The sequence below is a fragment of the Notolabrus celidotus genome, chromosome 10 (genome assembly GCF_009762535.1).
Source record: "Notolabrus celidotus isolate fNotCel1 chromosome 10, fNotCel1.pri, whole genome shotgun sequence".
Taxonomy (NCBI): domain Eukaryota; kingdom Metazoa; phylum Chordata; class Actinopteri; order Labriformes; family Labridae; genus Notolabrus; species Notolabrus celidotus.
In genome coordinates, this window is record NC_048281.1 from 24,640,140 (window position 1) to 24,666,290 (window position 26,151).

The following is a 26,151-nucleotide window of genomic DNA, read 5'->3' on the forward strand; positions in this document are numbered from 1 at the left end:
CTTTGAAGCCTTGAAAGCCGAGTGACAAAACAAGCAACTACGAAAAGATTATTTATCTGTGACAGCCCTGTTTTCCAGTGCTGTAAATCACCCAGAATGACAACAAAGCATTCCCAACACTCAGCAACAGTAATAACACCACTCAACATTATGACTGTGAGTGTGTTCATGAGCATAAGAAGATTTGTGGGGTTATAATTCAATCTTTAAATGAAGAAAAGCCATCCTGGGGAACTCTATGACTTTCAGCACCAATTCTCATTCTGCACAAGCTCCCATGAGGCTGAGCAAAGGAAGAGAGGAGTAACCAGTGAGACTGGATCCTGATACTGTATGCAGGACTTGTATCTGCCCCATGCTCATTTCCAGTTCTTTCGCTGCATAAAAAATAAAAGCCTCCTTAGTGATGTGTTCTGCCTGAGGCTGTTTGTTCACAGGCAAAAAGATTAAAATCAGCGAAACCTCAACCTCTGTTCATCCCTTCTTGAACACAAAGTGTAAAAATGGGTCCACAGTGGTGGTCTCTGGCTGCCTGAGGGGCAAAAAATGCATCAGCATGTAGTAAGTTGTCAAACATGCTGGGCACCCTTTATAGCTGCTGAGAGGACACCCAAGAGAGCCCTTCATCATGTTTTTTCCGTTGTGGAGTGAACACTGCAATGTGTTTTTTTTTCACGGGGAGAGCACCTTATCACGTTTTCTGCGCTTCAGCTGGCACTTTATCAGGTTTTATTCGTCACAGGAGCATCCGAGAGGGCACTTTGTCTCTCCCACCCCTTGAGTCCATCATTGTGTGCCACATAGAGTGGAAGATACAGCTTCATCTTTTGTCTGACTCACATCATTCAAACCAGCCCTGCTTTCAAAAAGTGCATAGAGAGAAGAAAGTAGCATTAGATTATAAACATATTAAAGTGAATATAAAAACAGCTTCAGTACATGTGATGGAAGACTAAAGCCTCCTGAAATAACCCAATGTCTGATCTTACCAAATCGCACTCTGTGACCTGTTTGCTGCTGTTTCCTCCTATCTAGTCTGGACTACCCGATCTTTCATATTTTCTGCTCTTGGCTTCATTTTACCCAAGCAGAAGACTCCGGTCTTGAAATATGCAGCCAATGTGGAAGTGGGTAAAACTGCAGTTCCTTTAATGTCCACTTTAGGCTGGCTCCAGAAGCAATGTAAGCCACATACACATCCATTCAAAAAAGACCAAAAGCACACAGTGTACAGTGGGGGATTTTTTTTTATAACTCATATATCAGAGTCACACGTTTTGCATAATGAGGGGCATGGCTGACTTGACTGAAAGGCAGGCAGAGTGTTGTTAGCAAGGGGGCTCTTTGCCACTTGTTATGTTGACTGAATGTTAGGTTGAGTCAGCATTTCCAGTATGGTGACATTGATAGGGTTCAAAACTCTGCATCAGAAATCTATGGGTGACATCATGACAGTAAGTCCATGGCTTTTTTCGAAACCACCTACTATACTAACAGTATGAACTGATTTGGCCAAAATTCAGTATGTAGTAAGTAGTATGGGAAAAAGAGCCTCAAAACCAAAACTCCCCCAGATGTCTACTGATTCGGGAAAATTTCACAGTATGCATCGGACCAGTCTGCCTTGGGTTTCCCACAATGCACAGCACTCGTTCAGCTTTTCCTTTTCTCTTCTTTTTTTGACAGGGGGAACTCAGTTTTTAGGTGCTGTGAAAATTATTAAATTCCATATAAACCACTCCCTAACTTTTTAAATCATAAGTTGATGCTAAAGAAGCAGTTTCGCTATCAGCTTGGCCGTTGTTTACTTCCGCTTTCTCAAACCGGAAATTCAGTGATGTCTGGTCCCGCGTACTGCAACACAGATCGAACAGAACAGCCATATAACATACTAAATTCAAACGCAGTATGTAGTAGGGAGTACCTACCGCCTACTACATTAGTAGGTAGTATGTAGCAGGCTGTTTCGAAAACAGCCCATGTCTTATACAGTATCTGATTCTACTCAGCCAGTACAGTGACAAACACTGCATTTCCACCCCCACAGCACCTCTTATTGGCCTGGAGCACCTCTGTAGTGATGAATGAATATGCCGCATTTTACTTTTGCAAGCGTTTTCTGGGCTTTTTTCTTAACTTTGTATCATTTATCTATTAACTCAACTGTTTCTAATTTCACAGCATGTGTTTTTGCAGTGATTTTGTTATTTGCATCATGTTTCTATGGATGTACTTGACTTAAATTACTGTATGTGTTTCTGAGTTTCTCCCACTTGACATATTCTGGGCTGTACAGCGTTTGTCCTTGACTGCCACTGTACATTAAAAATCTACAAAAAAAGAAGGGATAGCACCAAACACACCTTTCAATTTGACTCTCAAAAAAGTTGTATTGCAATAAATCATCTGCACCATACTCAATATTGACACTGCATGTTAAAGGCATAGAGAATTTGAGAGTATAAATCCCATATCTCTTGAGAGGAAAAAAACACTTCACTCATGACACGCTCAAGAATTAAAAAATTAAAATCATTCTACCACCACAAACATCAGAAAAAGAAATATATGTACCATATCTAGAAACACAAGCTTATTTCTGGGCAGGTCACCAGACTCTCGCAAACACAAAATGTCACCCACAGAAAAAATGATTTGTCACACTTACATTTAAATTTTTACATCCAGTGATCCAAGATTATTTACATAAGATTTTCTGTAGAGGCAGCATATCAGCCTTACAGAGTATTCACCCCACAGTTTAAATGTCACAACACAGCATAAAATCCATAAGCAGTGCAATGAGGTCAATTCAGAAAATCACAGATCTCCCTTTGCTGTTTCTACGTACACCACAGTAACACAACAGCCTGTATATGTCGTAGTTGAAGGGTACAGAAGTTGTGTGTGCAGACAATCAGAGCAGCAGTGAGAGTACCCCACTGAGATCAACTTCTACCTGATCGATCAAATCTGACATCCCTCCAGCGCCTCTGCCCTTTCCAAACTGCATGCTGTCTCACAAAAAATCATCTGCTGATTCAAGCAAACAAGATGCTCTGAGGTACATTTGCCAAGTACCAAATGGGTTACCATTAACACCAGTTTATCATGTAACCATCTTAACAGCCTCATAGCTAAGCAGCAGTGTGAAGCTTAGAGTGGAGAAGTAAGTACATGAACCAGCTTAAATTTAAGGCTATTTTTGAACGTTAAAATTGTGCAATAACAGTGACAGTAAAGATAAGTCTCATTTAGTGTCCACAAAATTTGGTATGAAAATTAGTGTTCATGAATGCTAGAAAAATGTGGTGTGAAAAGCAGTTAATTTGCAGTGAGGATTGCTTCCAAAGAATCGTTAGGAAGATCACATCTTGTTTAAAACAAGCGGCAACCTCCGGTCTAAAAAAATTTGTCCAATGCTGAAGTGCTAAAAACTGCAGTTCATCGAGGATCCACTTGAGGCTGGCTCGGGAAGTACCGGAAACCACATACACACCAATTCAAAAAAGCCGATCTTTACAGCTGAAATAAACATGTTTATATCATTATTACACAACTGAACTCTGGTCTAAACCTTAAGCCAAAAATAGATCATGCTCAGCCTAAAAAAACCACAACAATAACAAAACTCTTTCAGCTGAAAATAGGCAAACTTGGCAACAGCCAGCAACCACAGCCATAAACAATTAACCCCAACATCAACAATCACTCAGAGAGCTAGCTGACCCGTGGTATGAGCAGTGGCCGTGTAACTAGCCTAATGATTTGCTCTGGGAATCTATTACCTAATTTTATGATAAATAACTAATTCCTTATACTATTTAAATGCTTACTTTTATGTAAATAAGACCCTTTATGACACAAGGGACTTTACTTTTGATTTGAGTCTCCTCATTGGTCTTGTTTGCTTTTTTTTAACTCATAAATAGGCATTTGTATTAATATCAGTGTGTTTAATAACCATCTAAAAATTCCTCACAGGAGCTTTAAATAACTTAGACACATCTTTTTAACAACACTTTTTAAAAGTGCCACATCTATCTTTAAACACTGTAATGCTGACAGGATGACAAAGGTGTTTGGTATACAGTGAATTAATTAAGATTTGGATGACATCCTGTTGGCAGCTTTGACGTTGGCGCCAGTGGTAAGTATAATACAAACAAGAGATATCAACCTTTAAAGCTATGGAAACTTGATTATTCAGCCAGTCTTGCATAATATCTTTAACTTGACAGTTAAAGCAGCTTTCATATTCTGTTGCTTTAGTGCTTCTGTGGACATCCAGTGCACATACATTTTAACTGCAGGAAAAATCACTCCCTGTTTGGTTTGAACTGGCTGATACTTCTTCTGAACTTTGCAGAGAAAAACATGCAGAAAGGCTCTTTAAGTCTGCATGCAGTAAGTTGCTTTGTCACAATCAAACCTGTTCTCACTATAAAGCAACTAAATATAAAGAAATATTTGATATCAATATTTTGGTCGATGGTCCGGTTTGCTGTTCCTGGTCATAAAGAGGCATGAGTCTTAAAATTATTATAATTTTATTCTAACTTCAGGTTTGAGTATATACTATTTAATTTAACCTATAATTAATTAAAGTTCTGTTAGAATATGTTTAGTTTTTCAGTCCTTACAAAGCCAATCTGGTATTATGATATTGATAGCAAACACTCACATTTGTTTAACATGAAAATCCCCCCCCTTCACTGCCATCCATTGCATCATAATGTAAACACCGCCTAAGCCTTAAGCACTGAACCCTCACTGACTTCATCTGACGTCACCTGTGTGATCAGCCTGAGTGTCTGCATGAAAGCTGGTTTAAAAGTTCAACGCTGAGCGAGGAGCAGGGCAGCACTTTGTGAAATCACAGCACTGGGCCGGCCATTCCTGTGGTCAGTACACAAGGATTATTTTCAAAATGCAGTTAAATGGATTGGAGTGTTTTTATTTGAGTCTAGTTGAGCTGAAACATTATCATTATGAGACTGATAAATACACACATGCGGTATCATGTGTGTTCACTCTGAAGGCTTTTTTGAAATCCTTGGTAAGGGCTGTTTTTAAATTCAGGACACTGTACACGGGGTTGGATCCCCGCTCTAAAGCTCTAATGCTCTAAAGAGAGGCGCTGACTAATCAAGTGTGGGTGCTAGAGAGGGTTGTGCTTTATTGTAGGTACTGCAGTACCAAGACATGCAGTAATAAATGATTAACCATTACATATATATTTAAAAAGCATAGAATAAAAACACTCTTGCCACCAAGTTAAAACAGAAAGATGGCTTCTTATACAGAAATAAATCCAGCTTTCCATTCTCTTATAGAAAAAGATATGTTGAAGCAGTGTTTTTATCTGTTTTAGATTATCCTGATGTAATTTATTGACATGCTACAGCTTAAATGCTGAAACCCTTGGACTCTGTACCAAGACACTGTCTTCTGATTGGCCCGTTCTGAAAGCCCCTTGAGTTTACACCAAGCGGCAACCTCCGGTCTCCGGTCTCCATGTGGAAGTGTTATAAACTGCAGTTCATCCAGAATCCGCTTGAGGCTGGCTGCAGAAACACTGGAAACCACATAGACGCCCATTCAAAAAAGATGATCTTTGCAGCATTAATAAACATGTTTACAGCCTGGTTCAAAAAAGAGCTTGGCTCTTCGTAGCTAATCTCTCTATCTACACACTGTACGGGGGGTAAAATCTTTTGGAACGCAACAGTTCAGAAGATATTAAGATTATGAGTTTTTGCCCAAATAAGGACTTGACACCCGGATGGGAACACATAGCTGTTGGCTAAGAGGCTCAAACTCTGCCCCTTTACGTCACACTCTGCCTGGTTGAGTTCCAATCTGGCTGATTGGCTTCAAAACAACGTTCAGGAACAGATGGATGACGTCACGGATACTACGTCCATATTTCATACAGTCTATGGTTTACACTGACCTCGTCGGGTCAGCATTTTCCATTGACGCCTCTAACTCATGGAATACCCTCCATCAGACTTTAAAGATGATATCTATTCCCCGTTCTGCAGAGTTTAACACTATGATCTCTGACCACTGTGTCTCAAACTGTATCTGTTTTAATTTATCAAATGTTTAGTGGATGATTATGTGTGTTTGTTTGTTGTTTCTAATGTGCCTGTGATCTCAATGACATTGGAAATGAGGTAAACCTCAACATCCTTTCGAGAATAAATAAAGGTTCTCAATTGAATAGATTTATGGGCATATACTGTAGACTGAACACGTAACCCAATCTAAGACTAATACCATTTTCTCCCTAAGTAATTATGGGTCAGAAGCATCTATATACACTTAAATTTTGTGAAGGAACTAGAATACAAGTGTGCACTCAGTGTTGATTTTTTTTAATGATATTTAAGGATGCATTTCGCGTGTGATGTTGTCAAGCAAGTTTAATCCTCAGACTTTAACATATTCCCACAACAGCCAACATGCCCAGCTGTTTTACATAATTCAGCCACTTAACCTTTTCATAAAATGAAACAACATATATCTGACCTTTTAAAATGACTCTTTGTTCTTGGTAGACACTAAAAGGTTGAGGCAGAGAGCTACAGGCAGGTCAGAGGAGTCACGCAGACAAAGGCACTGTTGGTTCTGGCTTTTTGTGTAATTCAATCCGATAATGCTTGCTTCAATTCAAATCTGATATGCTGGTTCATGCAGACAACACACAATACTATCTGACTGTGATTTTAGATTCCCATGTTTGGTTTTATAAGTACAGTTGAGAGGGGCAAACATACTGTTGAATTCCTTTACAGTTTGAATAATAGCAGTATGCTTTCTACTTAATCATGGTGTGAATAGGTGTGTTCTGGGTTTCAGTAGAGGTACATAATACAACATAATCTCCATGTGAAGAAATAAAGTAGGGCTCTTGTTTTTGTGCAACACAGAAAAAAATAGAATCATGGATGAGGGGGCAAAAGATAGAGGGAAAAAGATAACAGGAATAATAGAGGCAAAAAAAGATCTAATCCTTATTGCTTCCATTCCTCTTGTGATTCATTTTTTGGACTATCATTACCTGCACAGAAATAGCGCCTGCAGTCCTATTAAAAATAATTATTGTTGAATACTCCATTTACTACATAGCATAACAACATTTTATTTTCTCAAAACATTTCATGCTTGGCACGCCGAAAGGGATCATCAACACATCAGTCAGCAGCTTGAAATGAGCAGGATAAAGGATTTTACAATTACACATAATCAGTGATAATCACCACCATCGACAGGCACAATTAATTCTCAGATTACTGTGTCCGCCTGGAATTCATATGGATGTCATCTTGATGATACTGAACCTCATAGTAACCTTTGAGGAATATCAAGATTGAAAGTCCTCCTGTCCCTAACCATTAGATTGGATAATAGATTCTCTCGAGACACCATCAGTATAACTCTCTTAAGGAATCTCTTTGCTTTAAGAGCTGTTTCCAATCTGAAGGATTGTTTTTGTCACGGTGCACAGAAAACAAAAAGAGGATTTAATAAGCTAAAACTGTGACAAAACAAAACTTACTTGAAACAAATCCACGAGAAACACGAGAACACAAGAAGATGTAGTAACACTCGTGGAAGGTGCAACACTCAGGTTAGACTGAACAATGAACTGACGACATGAGGGAGAAAACACAGGGCTTAAATGCACAGACAATCAGGGGATGATGAGACAGAAGTGCTTGAAGAACAACAAGGCACAGGTGTAGACAATCAAAAGGAGGGAAAACACAGGAAGTAAAACTAAACCAGTCACACAGGTAGCAATAACTTCAATAATAAAACAGGAAACATGATAGACTAGAAGCACACAAGGATCACTAAACATATAACCAATACAGAATATAAACAGGGATGAAACACAAGGTAACTCTCCAAAATAAAACCAGAAATCAAAAACAGAATACAACAAAGAATACAAAACATAACCAACTCAAGACAGTTTTATTAGAACCCTGTAATCACAGATTTAGGGTGTTCGGAAAAGTAATAATTTGTCACATAATACTAGTGGGTCTAACTTTGGAATAAATAACAGGATACAGTTTTTCACTGACAACAACCTTGTAAGTTCAAAACACTTCTATAGATTATTAATTATATTGGGAATTCACCATTTTACGGTACAGTCTGGATTCTAACTGTGAGTTATTATACCCTTTGTAGTGGACTAATTGTATCTCACAATGCATAATGGGTACCACCAATGGTCACTAGCCAAGCAATACCTACCATCATGCATTTGCAGAGTAGAGGGAGAATGAATGACGGAGAAGAGAAGCATGACCAGTGCCCTGTCTGATGTTGAATCAGATTCTTATCGAAACAATTTTAAGTAGAGTTTGAAAAACACAGATAAGTTCATATTTAGTTGCATCTTTTCTTAAATCTGAAAGCTATTATATTAAAAAGGAAGGATTTTTGATGTAGTAACATTATGGCTCGTTTCCACCAAGCGGTCTGGTATGGATCAGTACAGTTTAGTACGGGTCTGATCGGCAACGCCTGATCATGTTTGTGTTTCCACAGCCAACCGTGCCCTACTTGGTGGGCGGCGTGTAAGCCGAAAGCCGATAGCCAAGTCAGCTACGTAATAGCGTGACGTCATGGCAGCGCAACACAGTGTACCCCGCTAATAAATGCAACGAAGAAGAAAAACGCGAGGAAAGTCTGTTTCTTGACGCCATTTTCCAAACAAAAAAAGTTATCTTCCCCGAAGCCCAATGGAGATTTAAACATGGCGGGTTTATGTGTTGTTCTTTATTACCACTGTCGCACGGGAAGTGACGATTCTTTTGACCAATCAATGGACTGCAGTGTTTCCAGCCCCACCTTCTAGGGTCCGATCGCTATGTCTGGCACCCCAACAGAAGGGTACCAAAAAGTGGGACGGTACAGCTCGGTAATTTGGGGGCCTGTCCTGGTTTCAGTCAATGGAAACGCCACAAAATGAGTGCCGTACCGAGACGAACCGAACTGAACCGCTTGGTGGAAACAGGGCTTTAGTTTTGTCCAATGATGATGACAGGCCCGAGACCATAGTAAGTATTTAGGAGACAAATTAATAATCCTTAATAGCTTTAAATATCTTGGAACAGTTCTAGACTGCAAACCAAGCTTCTTTAAAAATATTGAGTATATTTTCAAGAAATACTCTCAGAGACTTTATCTCCTCAGAAAACTGAGAGGCCTTGTGTCAGTCCGCACATTCTAGAACTAGTCTATTCAATCTATTGTTGTGTGTGTCTTGCTCTTCCACCTTCCTGCCTGGCATGGTCACTTGAAACTATTTACTGACAGAACGAGGAAGAAAGCACAGGGTAGATAATTCCCATTCTCTCTTTTGCCAGTTTGAGCCTCTGAGCTCAGGGAGGCGCTATAGAATCCCTCTGGCAACTAAAAACATGTTTAAAGTCATTCATCCCAGGTGCAAGAAACATTCTCAACCTTACAAAATGACTGATGAGATCAAATCCCTAACATAACGTACTGTTTTTAATGTGTAATTTTGTTGTCCTGTTTGATTGTGATTGCGTGAATGTTCTTGTGCCCACATTCTGTATCAGGACAGCCTCAGGCAAATGTACAACTTTGTAAACAATAAAGACTGATTCTACTCTATTCTATTCTGTGAACGACTTGTACCTCAAAATATGTTTTCATTGTTTTATTAGAAATACAGTGTATATATTATTTTAAGTTATTCGGTTATTTCTGTAGTTATATAGTTATTCTGTTATACCCGCTTTTATTGATCCCTGGCTGACGTTGAATCTCTATTGATTGTGAGACAGTAATGAAGTCTTTATCGGTGTCCGGCTTGATTAGTATCCATGTGGATTTTTCATTAAGCTGTTGAACTCACTATGTAGTTCCCTCTCAGAGAACTCCCCACAGAGAAAGTAGGGAGAAATGAATGACAGCGTGACGTTGGACACACCCATTGGCTTTCAATGTGTTATGGTGGGCTAATTCTTAAGCTCAACATGTTGCCATAGTCACGCTGTAATCGTAAAGCCATCTGTTCTCCAAACATGAAAAATGTGTCTTCTTCTACTGATCAGCTCTTCGCTTTACTCTCATGTATCATAGTTTCTTTTTATAGATGAAAAAGACAGGACTTGGTTTATTACAGTAGCCTGGTTGACATGTTGTTGGTCAGTTGTTCTTCTCTGACCGATCAACCATGGCACTGACTGATGAGAAACACTAACATGATGGATGTGCTGCCTCTCTGATACAGGCTGTTTTTCTGCCACAGTGTCACTCTCACTTTGGCCAAGAAAACCCAACAGATCAACAATTCAGACATGACTAGTCATTCATTCAATATGTTGTTCTGAACTCAACCTTTGTGTTAATATTTGTCATAACACCATCTGCTGCTTAAAAGTTTTATATTTGACTCCTTTCCCTGATATACATAGAATCAAAATAAAGATCACTTTGTAGCCATAATGGCTGCAGTGCAGGGGAGTGTCCAGGGGGTTGCCTGGGGCTAGCACCTCTAAACACCTGTTTGGCTACCATAGATGCCACCACATTATCCGAAAAAAGACTGGTTATCTTCTTGGTCAAAGGTGGGACTCAAGTTTAGGCCAACACATTTTGGCTGTGTTGCAATCAAGCAGAAACCTTCAGTCTCTAGAAATGGAGCCAATGTGGAAGTGCTAAAATCAGCAGTTCCTCGAGTGTCCACTTGAGGCTGGCTGCAAAAGACTGGAAGCAACATACACACCCATTCAAAAAAGCCTGGCAAGGGCGTGGACTTAGACTAATGGTTAAGTTGCGCGCCCATGTAGCAGGTGGCCTGGGTTTGAATCCAGCCTGTGGCCTCTGCCCGGCATGTCATTACCCCACTCTCTCCCAGTTTCCTACACTATCCACTGTCCTCTCCTCTATAAATAAATGTGTAAAAGCCCAAAAAATGTAAATAAAAAAAAAGTACTGGTCATGGTAAAAAAATATTTTGGTATGAAAAAGGTGATTTCTCTGTCCTCACACACTACTGTTTGATAAAATGTTCCAGTTTTCCAATGTTTCTGTTAGTGAAGAGGCTAAAAGTTGGCCTCAACTCCACTTCTTTGCCTCTTTCAGCTCGACTAAAAGTTAGGTTGAGTCAGCATTTCTAATATGGTGACCACCGTTGATAGACTTTGAAACTCTGCTACAGAAACAAATCGGTGACATCACTCCGACTACCTCCATGCTTCATAAAGTCTTCGGTTGAAACCAAGCGGCAACCTTCGATCAAAAAATACGAATCCAATGCGTAAGTGCTAAAAACTGCAGTTCATCGAGGATCCGCTTGAGGCTGGCTCCGGAAGTATCAGAAGTCACATACCGCATACACACCAATTCAAAAAGCCGATCTTTACAGCAGAAATAAACATGTTTACAGCCTGGTACAAAAAGATTTTTTTCTAAAGCTGCAATTCCAAGGATATTGAGAGAAAACTTGGGTTGGTGTGTATGCAGTATTTGTATATGTATATTCACACTGTATGGTCAGGGGTTGAATTTTTCTTAGAACACATCTGTTTTGAATTTACCGAGGTTAAGAGCTATACATAAATTTGCATAATCAGGAGCATGGCTGAGTTGACCGCCAGGTGGCCTCAACTCCACCTCTTTGCTTGTGTTAAGGTCAGTTTCTATAGATGAATAGCTTTGAAAATTGATGCAAGGTACAGAAAGGATAACGATATATGCCCTGATATACATACGTCATCCCACCCCTGTATAAGTCAGTTCCCATGTCGCCTGTACCTCAGTGAAATGAAGAACATTGTGGTCTAGATGCATGACCGATGCTTGCACATTATGCAAAAGTTAATTTTCAATTCTAGTCAATGTGTCACCTTCATAACTGTAGAAAAGCATTTAAAACGAGTAAAGGCACAAGGTTATGTCTTTCTTCCAGTTATTCAAAGATATTATATTGTACAAAAACGTATGAGTCAGAGGAAGCACTTAAAACATTGTTTACGTACAGCTTATTAATGTAATGACTCAATTGAATATGTATTATTTGCTACATGAGTCATCCTACATCCTGCTAGTCTCAGCCATTCAGCTCTTGTCCCGCAGACCCAAGGTAAACAGACAGGTAAGGTGACTTACAGAGAAAATGGGAGAAAATTGGACACTTTGAAGACCCAGAGGGACTTCACGTGTCTTCAGGGGTCTCTGCGGTACAAATTTAACTCTGGTTTGAAACCAACCTTGAGCAGCTGGTGATCAATCATCATATATCATACCGTATGTGGTAAGAGTTAGTGCTCCTGTAGTGCAGCAGGCTTCAGCATAAAAGCAGCTCCTCTGACATCTCATGTGAAGGGAATACTGCAGAGTGGATTTAAGAAGATATATGGATGGAATAAATCATCCAAGTCAGGCGGTTAAAAGTTAATGTGATTGTTTACATTTTCACTAAAGCTTCTTTATGTTCTAAAGTATAGACATGCATCATCAGGATGTGAAACTGATGGTTTCGTTTTCATTTTACAAGGTCTTAATGAGGAGCAGGGGAGTGTCAAGAGGGGCATGTGCAGAGGGTTAGCGTAGCCCCCCCTTCAAACCTGATTGGCCACCCCAGGTGCATCAGAAGAATCCTAAACTATGATTATCTACTTGCCTAGTCAGAGATGGAACAACTATTTGGACTGTGTTACAAAGCATGCTTGTGGTTTTCTTTGCATTGTAAGGGAGCTTATTTTCCTTAAGTGGTGCTTTTTATTGTAGAAAAATACTTTGCACATATATTTTATAACACAGGTGTATAGAAAAGGGATCAATCTATCAAAAAATGCAAGTTAGCTCCTGCACACTGTGTTACAGTCAAAACTAGATTAATGTTTCCACAGGAATCTACTTTAGATCATGACTTTTGAAAACATCTTCCTCAAAGAATCAAGTGTGGAGGATTTAAAAGTTGCCATTCTGCTGTGTCACTTTTCAAAGTTAAAAAATTAAACTCAAGAATAAAACATCTGGATGAGACTTGAAATGAGTGGTTAGTAAGTCTGTGCCCTTGTTGTGCCACCCCAGTCAAATAAGTGTGTTCACACACACACACACACACACACACACACACACACACACACACACACACACACACACACACACACACACACACACACACACACACACACACACACAAGTCTGGCTGAGGAACAACATGTTTTGACTCTATGACACACAAACACATGAACAAACTTTAGTGTGCAGGCTTTATCTAAATCAAAAGGGTTATACGGTGACTATTATTGTGTTTTATACCCCTCAAACACCAGGTGTGGACTACTTTCATGTACCCAGAGTTACAAATAAAGCGAGTGAAGGTACATTTCGTCTCTGTGGAACCCTTCTTTATGACAGTTGGCTGAACTAAGACCTGCTGACACTTAAGGGTCTTGTAAGCTCAGTATTAAAACATTACTCTTTCAAGCTTTTTACAATCAATGTCTTTCTGTGTGCTTGTGTGATTGCCTTTTGTGTGTGCCCCCTGTAGTGCTGTCATTGGAATAGGTACTTAGAGACCAGTGCTGGAGCAAAACTTTTTTGACTTGGGGGGGAGGGGGCAAACTGGGGGGCTGACTTTTGTAGGAGTGGCCAAGCGTGGTAAACACGAATCAGATCTGATTTAACTTGTAATATAGAAGAGACAAAAAAATATTTCAAACTTGAAAAGGTAGCTCTTTACAGTGGCAACATTTAAACCTGCTGTCCAAGGACTTTAAAAGAAGGTGTTTGTCTGCAGTCACCATTTCAGGTACCAAAAAAAGAAAAATCTCCCCCCCCCTTGTATGGTCTGTATCTGTCACACACCTGCTACTAATCAACCTGCACACCTGAGTTCCATCCATTGATGAAACTCCTGCAGTATACAGTGGTGGAAAAAAGTTTTCTGACACCCCATGCATTTGTGAAATATTGCATAGAGAATCACTCTTAGGTCTTCAAGCACAATTTCTTTAAGTACAGTCACAGCCAGGTTTATTTCTTTTTTTGTTCAGTTTTGAACGCATTCTCTGTTATTTGTTGACTTTGATACCGACAATGTTGAGAACTGACATATTAAAACTGTCAATAATTTAGTTTTGTTAGTTTTTCTTGCAAACAATAAACAAAAACAAATATAATTCATATTTGTTTATGTCTGCCTAATGCTTGAAACACAAAAAATATTTTTTCACAAATATTTCATGACAAAATTTGAGATTGTGTCAAATCTTAAGGGTGTCCGAACACTTTTTTCCACCAATGTATATAACCCAGCTCCATAACCAGTCTGGTGTGGTACTGTGCTACGGCTAGACTACTTCTTGAAACTTGGGATTTGTGGTTCATTAAAGATTTAAAACTGAGTCTCAGTCTCCCTCTTCTTCTCTGGATCACTACTCTTCCTGGATTTTCAGCTGCCTCAACCTGCCCTGCTTCTTGATCCATCTATTCCACCACAGACTTGATCTTTACAACTAACTTCACTTGACAATAAATCTGGGTGTACTGTGCCACTCTGAGTGCTTTTGGGTCTTAGAAGTAAAAACCTGATAAAGTGTTCATCTTTGAATAACAAAGAAGCTAGCGGCAGCCTGCTGAAGGACAACCAAGATAGATAATTTTATTATAAGTGCTTCTAACATGGCATGTAGGCAATCATAGTTTAAGATTTCAGGGTGGCCAATCAAAGAACAAGGGTGGCCACCCCCTGGCTCATGTGTTTATTGCGTTTCTCTCTCCTTCGTTTTCCTGTAAATCAGAATCAGATCAGCAATACTGTTTTTATCCCGGAGAGGAAATTCAGTCATAACAGTTTCTCGTATACCAAATAAATAAGAATATTAACAGAAATAAGGAATACAATTAGATATAAATATGAATACATTTAAAACATAATAAAAGTAGAGTTTTACAGTTTGATGACCATAGGCAGAAATTACTTCCTGTAGCATTCTGTGGTGCATTTAGTACACTGAGTCCACTAATTGAACTGAATGAATACATTTAAAACTGTGAGAGAGTTTGACCCAGAGAAATTGTACTTTTTAGAGAGGCGAGGTGTATTTGGCTACATTGCTGTCACCCATAGTTCTTTACAAGGTCCCTCTTCTCTGCATTGAACTACAGAGTGACCACTGGTCTTGCTAACAGGAGAAACGTTCAGCTGCTAAAGATCCTAAAACCCTTACATTATCAGATCAGCTGCCTTCTACCCTAAGCCTTGTTCAGAAAGCCATGATGAGAATGAGAAAAATCATGCAGATATAACTTCTCTATCGATGCTGATTTAACATCAAAACGTATTTCCTGACTCATTAAGCTGATGTATTTTTTATTGAGTTATGAATACTATATCTATAAGGTTACTTTCCTCTGCGGTCCTCTCTGCCAAGGATACATCTCTTGGATTGATTTGCAGTTCTAAAGCTGCACACCTCAGTGCATTTATGATATCAATGTCCGGACTTACTTGCCAAATCCTGCAAATTTAAAGTCTGCAGGTGTTATGAAACAAACATTGCACATGGCCTATGGTGCTAGGTGTCCAGCTGACTCAGAGAGCAACACTGAGATAAAGACTGACTCCAGCATGCAAAAGCATGCTGAGTTAAGCCCTCTGTACAAAAACACAGCACAATCCACACACTACAGGAGCCCGGAGGGACACAAAGCCAAAATAAACACACACTGATTTCAAAAACAGTCAGACATATACAAGTTTTTTTTTTCAAGTATATGGAAATTCCTTTCAGTCAACATTCATTTTATTCTGTTTATCTGTGAGGACAAACAAACAGCAGCAGGTGCAAAACCACCAGCTAGACTTCATAAACAAATTCACTGTGACTAATAAAAAAAAGATGTTGTGGTCAGAGAATGTAATAACCAAGTCGAGGATTTAGTTAAAATGCTGGTAAGGTATGTTGATGGCGAGGGTGGTGGAGAAACTTAAAACAGAAAGAAAGAAAGAAGAAAAAAGTGAGTCAAGTGCCCTGTTCAGGACTGTAAATAGGATCAGTAGTTGGACTGAATATAGATGTGGCTCTGTACAGGAAACCCATACGGAAGCAGCTTCACAGTAGCCATTGCAAACAGCATCCCCAGTTTATACTCTGCCTGAATGGTAAGTGCGGTGACTCAGTTCATCTGTAAACTCATCATGTAAGAGCCTGTATCAATAATGATGAAAGCAAGTGCAACATCAGATAGAGCTGATTTCTATATAATAGAAATACACATAAATACATATACATGGCCTTCAAAATGCATCAGCACATGTGTGTGGACTGATTTCCTACTCTACACTAGAGGACATTTACAGGTGACACTGGGCTGTAGTTTTCTACATATCTCTCATCCTTTAAAAATCCCATCAAAGAAAAATGCAGAAACTGCTTTTTGGCTTCTGAAGACAGATGACAGACAAAACAGATCAACAGCTTTGGTTCCTATAGATTAAATTTGATGATAGAAATCTACTATACAACTAAAATCCTTGGACTTTGGCCAGTGTACCGTCAGTAAAATTATTTCTAAAAGAAGACTGGTGACTAAAAGGCCCAAACGTAGCAAAGTGAAGGACTATATTTACAAAACAAATGTTTAATCCAAGGTTAGGCATCATTTACATCTGTAAAACATGTTTTAACTCTTCATTTAAAGCCTTAAGAGCTCTGTATGAAGCATCTACACTGCAAAAACCTCAAATCTCAAGCCTGGTTTATACTTCTACATTGACCCTTCGGTGGTCATGAGCACTACGTACTCCGTGTCACTCTGCAATACCCCGCTTCAACGCTTGTATGCAATATGATTTCTATGTTGGTCAAATTGTCTGTTTCCAGTCCAGCGATGTCCTCTACTTGCTTGTCCAAAGGGCGCTATAGGGACTCTGAGTGTATTATGTTAAATTGGAGCTGATAAATGTTGTTGTTGATCATACAGCAGTTATTAAACAGAAAAACAGAGAGGAGACATCAGAGGAGATGAAATGGACTGTTGATGTTTGGCCGAAATTTTGCAGACTAATCACAAGTCTGCATCGTTTCAATGTGCAGTTTCATTTACAGGAGGTGCACGCCAGGCTACGTATGGAGTCTTCTGCACTGGAATAGGGCTACATGGACCTAAGGTGTTGATTTGACATAGAAGTATAAACCAAGCTTTCCCCAGCGTGTTTGTTGAATTTAGGAGAATAAAGAAGAGAATAAACTTTGTTTGTCCACAATGTGTAAAAGCAGAAAGTTGTCACATAAAGAACACACAATGACCTGATTTGCAAACAAGACAACATTCAAAAACAAGAGATCAAGATAGAGTTGGAATTATTGGCATCATCACAATCAATGTAAATCATGAATAAGGAAAACATTTTTATAAAAGTTGTGATTGTACGCTTAAAAGTTTGAATCAAACAATTATTCATAGGCAGCTTGAAATAAGAGGTAACAGAACATGAGCCACTGGCCTTTCCGCAGACAATTTTGTTCACAGATGAATAAAATGTACGTTTCTAATTACATTTGATATGACAAGACCAGGTATAACATATTATTTCAGGACATTACTTGCACAAACGTTTTTCTGAACTGCTTCTAATAAGAAGAAATAGATGAGCAAAATAAACTCTCTGCTGCACCAGCAGCTACTTTTGAGGCTTTAATTCCTGGGTTTTATTAACTTGATTCAATATGTTATACCCGGACTTGTCAGGTGTATGTGGCCTATTCGCAGAGTTTTAAAATATGTGACCAGAAATTTGACAAATTCTTTGGTTAGATATGAGGGGTTTTTTTTGCAGTGTAGATGCTACACATAAAGCTCTCTCCACTAGAGATCTAAGGGTTAAAAAAGCTCCTTTTTTTTCACAGATCTTAATGGTTCTTTATCTTGGGTTCAACATTGATTTTATAAATCTGTTATTTAATTTGTTATTTTTGGGTCTAAGATAAAAAAAAATGTGGCTGAAGTTGTTGTGAATGTTTCATATATTGTTAAATATTTTGACTGGAAATGTACATTTACATTTGGCAAGATTTTAGTTTTTGCGATGTAAGCCAAGAACCATAATTCTCTAGAGCATGCAGCTCATTTCAAACACTCACCGCATATCTTTCAATCTTCTGAGATAACAAAAAGTAAACAAGTACATGTCCAAGAATCAATAACTCATTTAATTTCTTATCTTAGACCCCCAGAGGTCAAAGGTTATCAAAAGTATGCATTCAGCTGGGTGCACTCATTCTTTTCTTTCACACCCCCACCTCTTGAAGGCATTTAACACCTCTGGGGAGCCCTGACCTGACTGGGTGGATGTGAATGCTTGTATCTGTATGACAAAAAGTAAAACTATGTTAGTTGTGAAAGTAAAAGCGGATGTTTCGTGTACGTTTGACTCTTTCTCAAACAAAGGGTGGAATTCACGAGAGGCAAAAGATCATCCCCAGGTTGCTCAGAAGGCCTAATGCAGAAAATAATTTAAAACATCTTGTGTTGTTTTTGTTGGATAGAAGCCTCTGGGATGTCATTAGTAGTATGATACAGGAATATTAGATATGACAGTTCTCCCTGCTCAGTGGAATATTTCACATTTGGCTGCAAAAGAGCTGCATACCAAGTAGAGCAGGACTGATGTATTTGCCAGTTACAAACATTTGAAGATATATCCATGTCAGCCATTAGGTAATAGGAATTCCAGCATAGCAATACAAAACTACTTGCATACTTTGTCCACTAGAGAGCAGTGACACGCTGATTTTTTTCAATGCAAGGAATGTGTTTGGTAAGGAAATTGATCTCTGGCATCACAGTCACATTTTTTTTTGTGCAGGCAGCACAGAAATGACTTTTAATGTTCCAGCATTAACGATCTTTAGTTTAAATTCTGGCACCATAGAGACTTTTGCACGGGATGCAACCTCAGACGAAGAATGTAGCACAGAAATGACATTATTTACAACTTCCAGTCATGTGAGTCACGTCAGGAAAGTCATTAAATAGATAGTGCTGAGGGAGAACCACACCAACATACCTTCTAGTTATGTGTGGACAGCAGCAGGAATGGAAAGCATGTGAAGTTGCATTCATTGTGGAGAATCTTGGACAAAAATTGCGCATGTATCAGCTCTTTCTTGTTCTCTCTAGGGTATCTTTGATAAGTTGCCATTAAAAGAACAACATCACGATTAATGGGCCAATAGAGCTCTATTGTAATTTGGCTTATTCTGCCACTTAACTTCTGAAAATGCAACAAAAAATGAAATCATCTAAAGTCGTAATTGTTGATGATTTAAAAAAAACATGTTGATTCTTGTGGGGGGGTTTCAGTGGCTTGTACCTTGATTATTTTTAACATGACAGTTTAAAGTACATCTGCAAAGCACCGAGGATCTCTCGGTCAACTCACCGAAGCAGGAGTTGATGAAGCCGTACCAGCTGCAGCCGCTGGGCCCCAGCAGCCACTTCCCACGGATACTAGAGGCGAAGCTGAGAGTGGTGCCGAACAAACACACCAGCATGTCGCTCACGCTGATGTTCAGCAGCAGCATGTTCACCGGCGTCCGCAGCTTTTTGAATTTGCAAAACAGCAGCAGCACGACAAAGTTGTTGAGGAAGCCGAAAGTCATGATAAAGCCCAGCACCACGGACAGCGCCACGAAGCCCGCCGGGGACAGCTTCCCTCTGCCCGCAGGCGCGTCCTCCAGCTCCTGGTCATCGCTCAGGTTGAAGCTGTAATTCAGACCAGCCTGACCAGAAAACATCCTGCTGTCCATTCATCGGAGCTTGTCTTCACTCTGAAGCCGCTTTTGCTGGTTGGATTTTTCACTTTGCTTGCCAGAAAAGTTTACTAATCTCGGCTTCTCTCTGTCTCCATGCTCGTTTTACTCTGGGACATCAGATCAATGCACTGCATGTTTTCAAAAACGCATATCCACTGATAGTCAAGGCATTAAGATGGTTACTGGATCCCAGAGATACAACACTGACGTAATAGGCTAAAAATACACTGTGTCCAAAAAGTGCCACCTGTTACCTGAACGCACGTCCACTTCTCTAAATTCAGCGCATTTCAGCTTCTTTTGACGCCTGGATTTCTTAACAAAACTGTCATTATTCAGCAGAATCTAGACAAGGATCTACTTTTTCCTTCATGATCTGGTCTTTTAATGTTTAAAAAATCTGAAATGTAGAAGTTTCCACTTTGGGAATAATTGTAATCCGTGCTCACAGTGAACACTCCGGCTGCATTGACGGTGTTGAGCAGAGTGCGCGCTGCTCAGCTATCCAGCATCTTTTAAAGGCGGCTCTTACGTCAGAAGACACTGAGACGACAGGGGCCATGAGCTGTATGTGTGTGTGTGTGTGTGTATGTGTGTCTGCGTTTGTGCATGTGTGTATGTGTGTATGTGGGAAAGGGTGTGAGGGGCTCTATTAATTGTGCCCTTATTTATGGTTCCATAATTCACTCCTGTTTTTCTTTTTTTCCCACTCCATTTTTCTATTTCTGACAGCAGGATGATTATTTGACAGATAAATGTTGATATTTTTTATTATAGACCTGCTGGGAGGGTTATCACAGCACATTAACAATCCAGACCAGAGGTGCTCAAGTTACTTTGCCGAGGGGCCCCATTTGACAAAATGACAGGAGGCCAGCTGGGTCCAGTTAAAAAAACACAATAAAAACCACAAATAACACGTTTGCTGCAACTGACTTGAATTTTTTTATTCTATCTCTATGAAAAGACAAAAGGTGAATATTGTTCTCAGTTACACTCAGGTATCCTGCTTTCTCAGCCCTGCTGTTCACGGCTGATGGCTGCACACCAATGGGCCTCCTTCCCCTCCAGCTCCCTGCCTGCTCAAAGGAAGTCTATTATGGCCACTGGTGCCATCTCATTAATTAATATTGGGTCTCTAATGAGACTGTATGACTGGTGCAAAAACGTCATGATGTTATATTTGATCCTTTTCTTTGATTTCTGATCCTGTGCAATAAGGGTAATGTGCAATAAATATTAATTGGGGTTTCTTTTGGTTTTTTTTAAGTGGTTTTGTTTATCTGTAATATTGATTGTTCAGGGTGTGCAGTACTTGAGTAAAAATCAATTTTTAAATTTTCCTAGGGGACCATGAAGTGTAGTGTATCATAATGTATTGTATCCTATTGTGTTGTGTCGTGTCTTATCATATCATATCCTATTGTTTATTGTTGTGTTGGGTCTTTTCGTGTCGTATCGTATCGTTTCGTGTCGTAAATCTTTTGGGTATTGTACAGTACTGAATATTGTTGTATCATATTGTAGTGTATAATGTCGTCTCTTATCAAATCATATTAAATACTGTTGAATTGTGTCTTTTCGTGTTGTGTCGTATTGAACCATACAGTGTCGTATAGATTCAAATCGTTCCTTATTGTACCACATTGAATATTGACGTATCATATTGTACTGCGTAATGTTATGTCTTATCATATCATATCATATACTGTTGTGTTGTGTCTTTTTCGTTTCGTATTGTATCGTGTTGTGTCGTGTCGTTTTCAACCATATAGTATCATATAGCATTAAATTGTGCCGTATCATACCATATTGAATACTGTTGTTTGATAATGTACTGTATAATTTAATGTCTTATCATATCATATCGTATACTATTGTGTTGAGTCTTTTCGTGTCTTATTCTATCGTTTCGTGTTGTCGTTTATTGAATATCGTCGTTTCATATTGTACTGTAGTGTCATGTCTTATCATATATCATATCGTACACTGTTCTGTTGTGTCTTTTCATATCAGGTTCTATTGTGCCGTATCATATCAGAAAGTGTCACGTCGTATCGTATCATATCCTGTCATAATGAATCATATCCTATCATATAGTTTCACATCTTATAATAACGTGTAGTGCCATATCACATAGTAACGTTCTGTATTGCATTGTGTCATATAGTACCAGATTTTACCATATGGTATCATATTATGTCATGTCATACCTTACTAAACTATACCTTAGTCTGTTGTACCATATAGTATCCTATGGTGTTTAATAGTGTTGGGTCTAATCGTACACTGTCTTATAGTGTTGTATTGTAGTGTGTCATGATACCGGTTTCTACAAAGAAACTTAAACCATGAATGGTGGTGATGATAGCATCAAGGTTCAAAGTTGTGACATTTGCCTCATTTATTTTTAAAGGTGTGTGAACCTCAGAGCTCGAAGAAGAAGGAGAGCTGAATGAGGACAGTTTAACGTTAAATCAACCGCAACAGGCAGATAAGAATCATGTCCATAAATTCATCTTTTAATCAATGTTTCTTGACAGCGTGTTTGTATTTTAAGTTAGTAGCCAGATAATAAGTGGGATAATGTATGGTTAGCAGGTAGTTATGGGAAAAAAAACTTTCAGGGTGGTCAAGACCCCTCCACTTCCCATTGGGGTCTTGTCTCACACTGCCGGGATTCTTTTTCCCATAACAACCTGCTAGCCATACGTTATCCCTTACTTATCATATCATGTCACATCATATATCATATTGTTAATGTTACCTGTATCAGGTTTATTCACAATAACTAAATCAATAAACTTGATGAGTTGATTGGTTGATTGATTGACATTAATACTATCTTTATTTGTATAGCACTCTTCAATACAAAAAAGTGCTTCACAAAAACAATAAAAATACCATAAAAGCCAAGAAGCAATACAGGCAAACTGAGTAAAAACAGAGAGGTAAAACGTTAAAAATTTAAATAAATTCACAAAATAAAAGTTTTTCTATAAAGGTGTGCCTTGATTAGTGAAATACAATTAGGATCTGACTCTGTAAGTCTGATTTCCTATGGCAGGTTGTTCCACAGTCTGGGGGTTCCTGACAGCAAAATCCTTGTCGCCTTTAGTTTTTAGTCTAGACTGTGGAACAGCTAGCAGAGCACTGTCAGACATTAAATTGGATGGTTGATATGAAATTACCACTAACCTGCAGTCACTCTAGCATGCACTAACTTTTTTTCGTAGTATTTTTTATTAGACCCTTTTTCAGATGCATCTCTAAATTGCATGATCCAGGGAACATCCAGAAATAGGGTCAGATGTTTTTATCACACATCTGTCTCATCTTCTCTTGCCTTGAGGACAGCATGTGTGTGGACATATGGTCACAGAAATTCAGTCACTGCTCCTGCAGAGACCCCTGATAGGCTCATGTGCAACTTCTCAAGTTTAAGCCAAGACACTTTACTGAATATTTACTTACTGATACAAACAAATGTGATAGGCACATTCACAATCCTGCATATTGCAGACAGTAACTTTTAAGTTCATAAAAGGAAGTGTCACTGAAGTGTTAGTACTCTGGAGTAGTGTGTATAATATCTATGATCTAAAATGTTATTTGAAGCTAAAGAGCAATCTCAGTAAAAGTAGGCAGAAGAGTCAAGTTGACCATTTTGAAAAGAAATGATAAATAGTACAGTGTTCTCTTTCAACAATGATTCCTAATGTTCTGCTCTGACATTTTTATTAGCATCACCCAAACTTAGAGTTCTACACACAAAAGGATAGTATCACTATGCTGACGGTGAACTTATGAGAAGAACAGATGGCTTCATATTCTGGATCTGACTGATGTCATGATTTGATTACAATTGCTACACTTTCTTTTCTCTTCTCTTCTCTTCCTCAGACATTGTGGCAGATAAAAAGCACAAAGGGAACAAATAACCTTGACAAATGCCACAACTAATAATGCTATCAGTTACACAAGCCGTTGCCAAGTCAAAATATTATTACAAAAGGTTACTTTCATCTTTATTTTCAGTTCTGACGTCTGAAATAACGTGCATAGGAAGCCCTTTATGGTAGCTGTTCAACTGACTACCAATCTCTCTGTTTCCTCCAACAGTATTAACTTAACCTTTCCATGTTCTACCTGTTGTTTCTTTCTTAATTTGTTTTGGCGCAGCATGTGGAGAGGAATGCACATGTCGCTTATGTTCAAACCTACCTGACTTTTGAAGTGTCTCACCAACAATATATCCAATATTGTTCCCAAGATGTAGCCAACAGAAATACAGGGAGGAGGGAAAAATGTCCCCATAGAGTTACTTTGATGAAAAGTAGGTGGTCAGGCTAAAAATAGCCCAGTGTTAAATAGGAAAGGTTTCTGTTGGTGTGGGCATGGTGCGAGTAACGGTGAGAGGATGAAACACGCAGCTCTGTCTGAGTTAAGAGATACTAGGCTTATCAGAAGCCAGCACACTACAGAGTGGACCATTATACTATAAGGTCGGATTTCACATTTTGAAAATATGCTGTTTCAAAGGACTTTAAAAAAGCAGCCATTATCGGTTATTGTGGGAAAGAGGAAAAGTCAGAAGAGGGCGAAAGTACTGTATTCAGAAGGGTAAAATACTCTAAATTTACCAGTACAAGGAAATGCATTTACAAGATCTCAAGATACTTAATATTTCCCCAGACATGAGTCAGTAATTAAAGGGAAGCAGTCACAAATTAACTAGAAAATAAATTGAATATTCTATGAAATTATGAAGAATTCAGGATATCTGAGTTATTCCTCCTCAGTTCGCTCTAATTTATCTTTACTAATTGCCCTGTGGCACCCAGCAGGGCTGTGTCCTCAGCCCCCTGCTCTTCAGCCTGTTCACTCATGCCTGTGTGTCCACAAACAGCTCCAACCTCATTATGACAATTGTAGATGATACGATGATGGTTTGTTGCATCAGCAACAATGATGAGTGGATGTATACAGGGGAGGTTGATGACCTGCCACATTGGTGCTAGGCCAACAACCTGCTCCTGAACATTAGCAAAACCAAAGAGCTGATTGTGGACTTCAGATGGAGACAAGGAGGGATTAAACTCCACTGAGGATAGATGGTGGTAGAGAGGGTGTGCAGCTTTAAGTACACATCTGTGTAGATTATTCATGGACCACACACATTGATAGTCAGGTGAAGAAGGCCTCCATCACGTCCGGCAGCGAAAGGAAATTTAGAGTCCCTCTGAAGATCATGCAGATTTTTTACTCTGGAGTGGTGGAGAGTGCATTGACTAATGGTATGACTCAGTGGTACTGAAACAGCACTGTGTGATACCGAAGAACCCTGCAGAGGGTTTTGAAATCAGCAGAGCGTGCCATGGGTACAACACTCCCAACCCTGCAGGAAATGTTCACAAGGAGGAGCATGGTGAGTGCAAACAGGATCATGAATGACCCCCAGCAGTCAAGCAACTGACTTATTTGAGTGGCCACTCTCTGGTTGACGTCCACGCAACATCAGGACGAACATAGAAGACGAACACAGAGCCGCTTAGAAAGAGTCTTCCCTCAGGCTGTCTGGACTGTGAGCTCTGCCCTTCAAATGCCAAAGTGTGGTGCCTTATCCACATAGCACACTGTGGAACTATGGCTGTTATGATGTACAGTGTTTCATTGCTTGGCCTTGCAGAACAGTTGTAACATTTCACGGCCCATCAGTATGAGCATGTGACATATGAAGCTCTCGTGAAAGTTCAGTCAGGGAAACTACAGAATCTTCCGCTTGCTATTTCATTGTTCATTATACTCAGTTCATTGTGCACACTCCTCCACGTAATCTCACTCCTATTTCCAGTAGTCATCAACTGTTCTCATCACCTGGTCATATCCATCCAATAGCACTGCAACACACTCTCATTGTTAGCCAATCATTTTGCTACTAGTCTTTTCCTCCAGTTCATATATGCATTTGTTGCAAGCGACCCTCCACCTTTCTATCCCTGCCCAGACTTCACAGCTTCATCAACCATAGACTACATCTTCAGCAATCTCGCCACAGCTGCCCATTCTTTGCAGTTCTACAGCTTCATCAGCCCTAAACGATTTCATCAACCATCTCCCAATCACCGCCAAGTCTTCGCAGTTTTGGTCAGCTCCATTATCTCATCAGCCTCTGATGACATGGTCTCCCCCACCAGTGCCTGAACTCCAAGGGAGATTATCTTCAATCACCCTATCTCCCTGTAGAGTTCCAGCGCCAAAGAGACTCTGACAATAATTTACAATTTATTAATTTTTTCACACAATCCCACACAAAAATGAA

General features: G+C 39.3%; 1 protein-coding gene across 1 annotated transcript in view; it reads right to left on the reverse strand.

The window, feature by feature from the left end:
* tmtops2b (teleost multiple tissue opsin 2b) overlaps positions 1–20,304 on the reverse strand; it is a 43,790-nt gene extending 23,486 nt beyond the window's left edge. The window contains exon 1 of the mRNA XM_034693358.1: positions 19,457–20,304. Within this exon, the coding sequence (XP_034549249.1) occupies positions 19,457–19,823 (367 nt within the window). The 5' untranslated portion in view covers positions 19,824–20,304. The remainder of the gene's footprint in view (positions 1–19,456) is intronic.
* Positions 20,305–26,151: the final 5,847 nt, after the last annotated feature.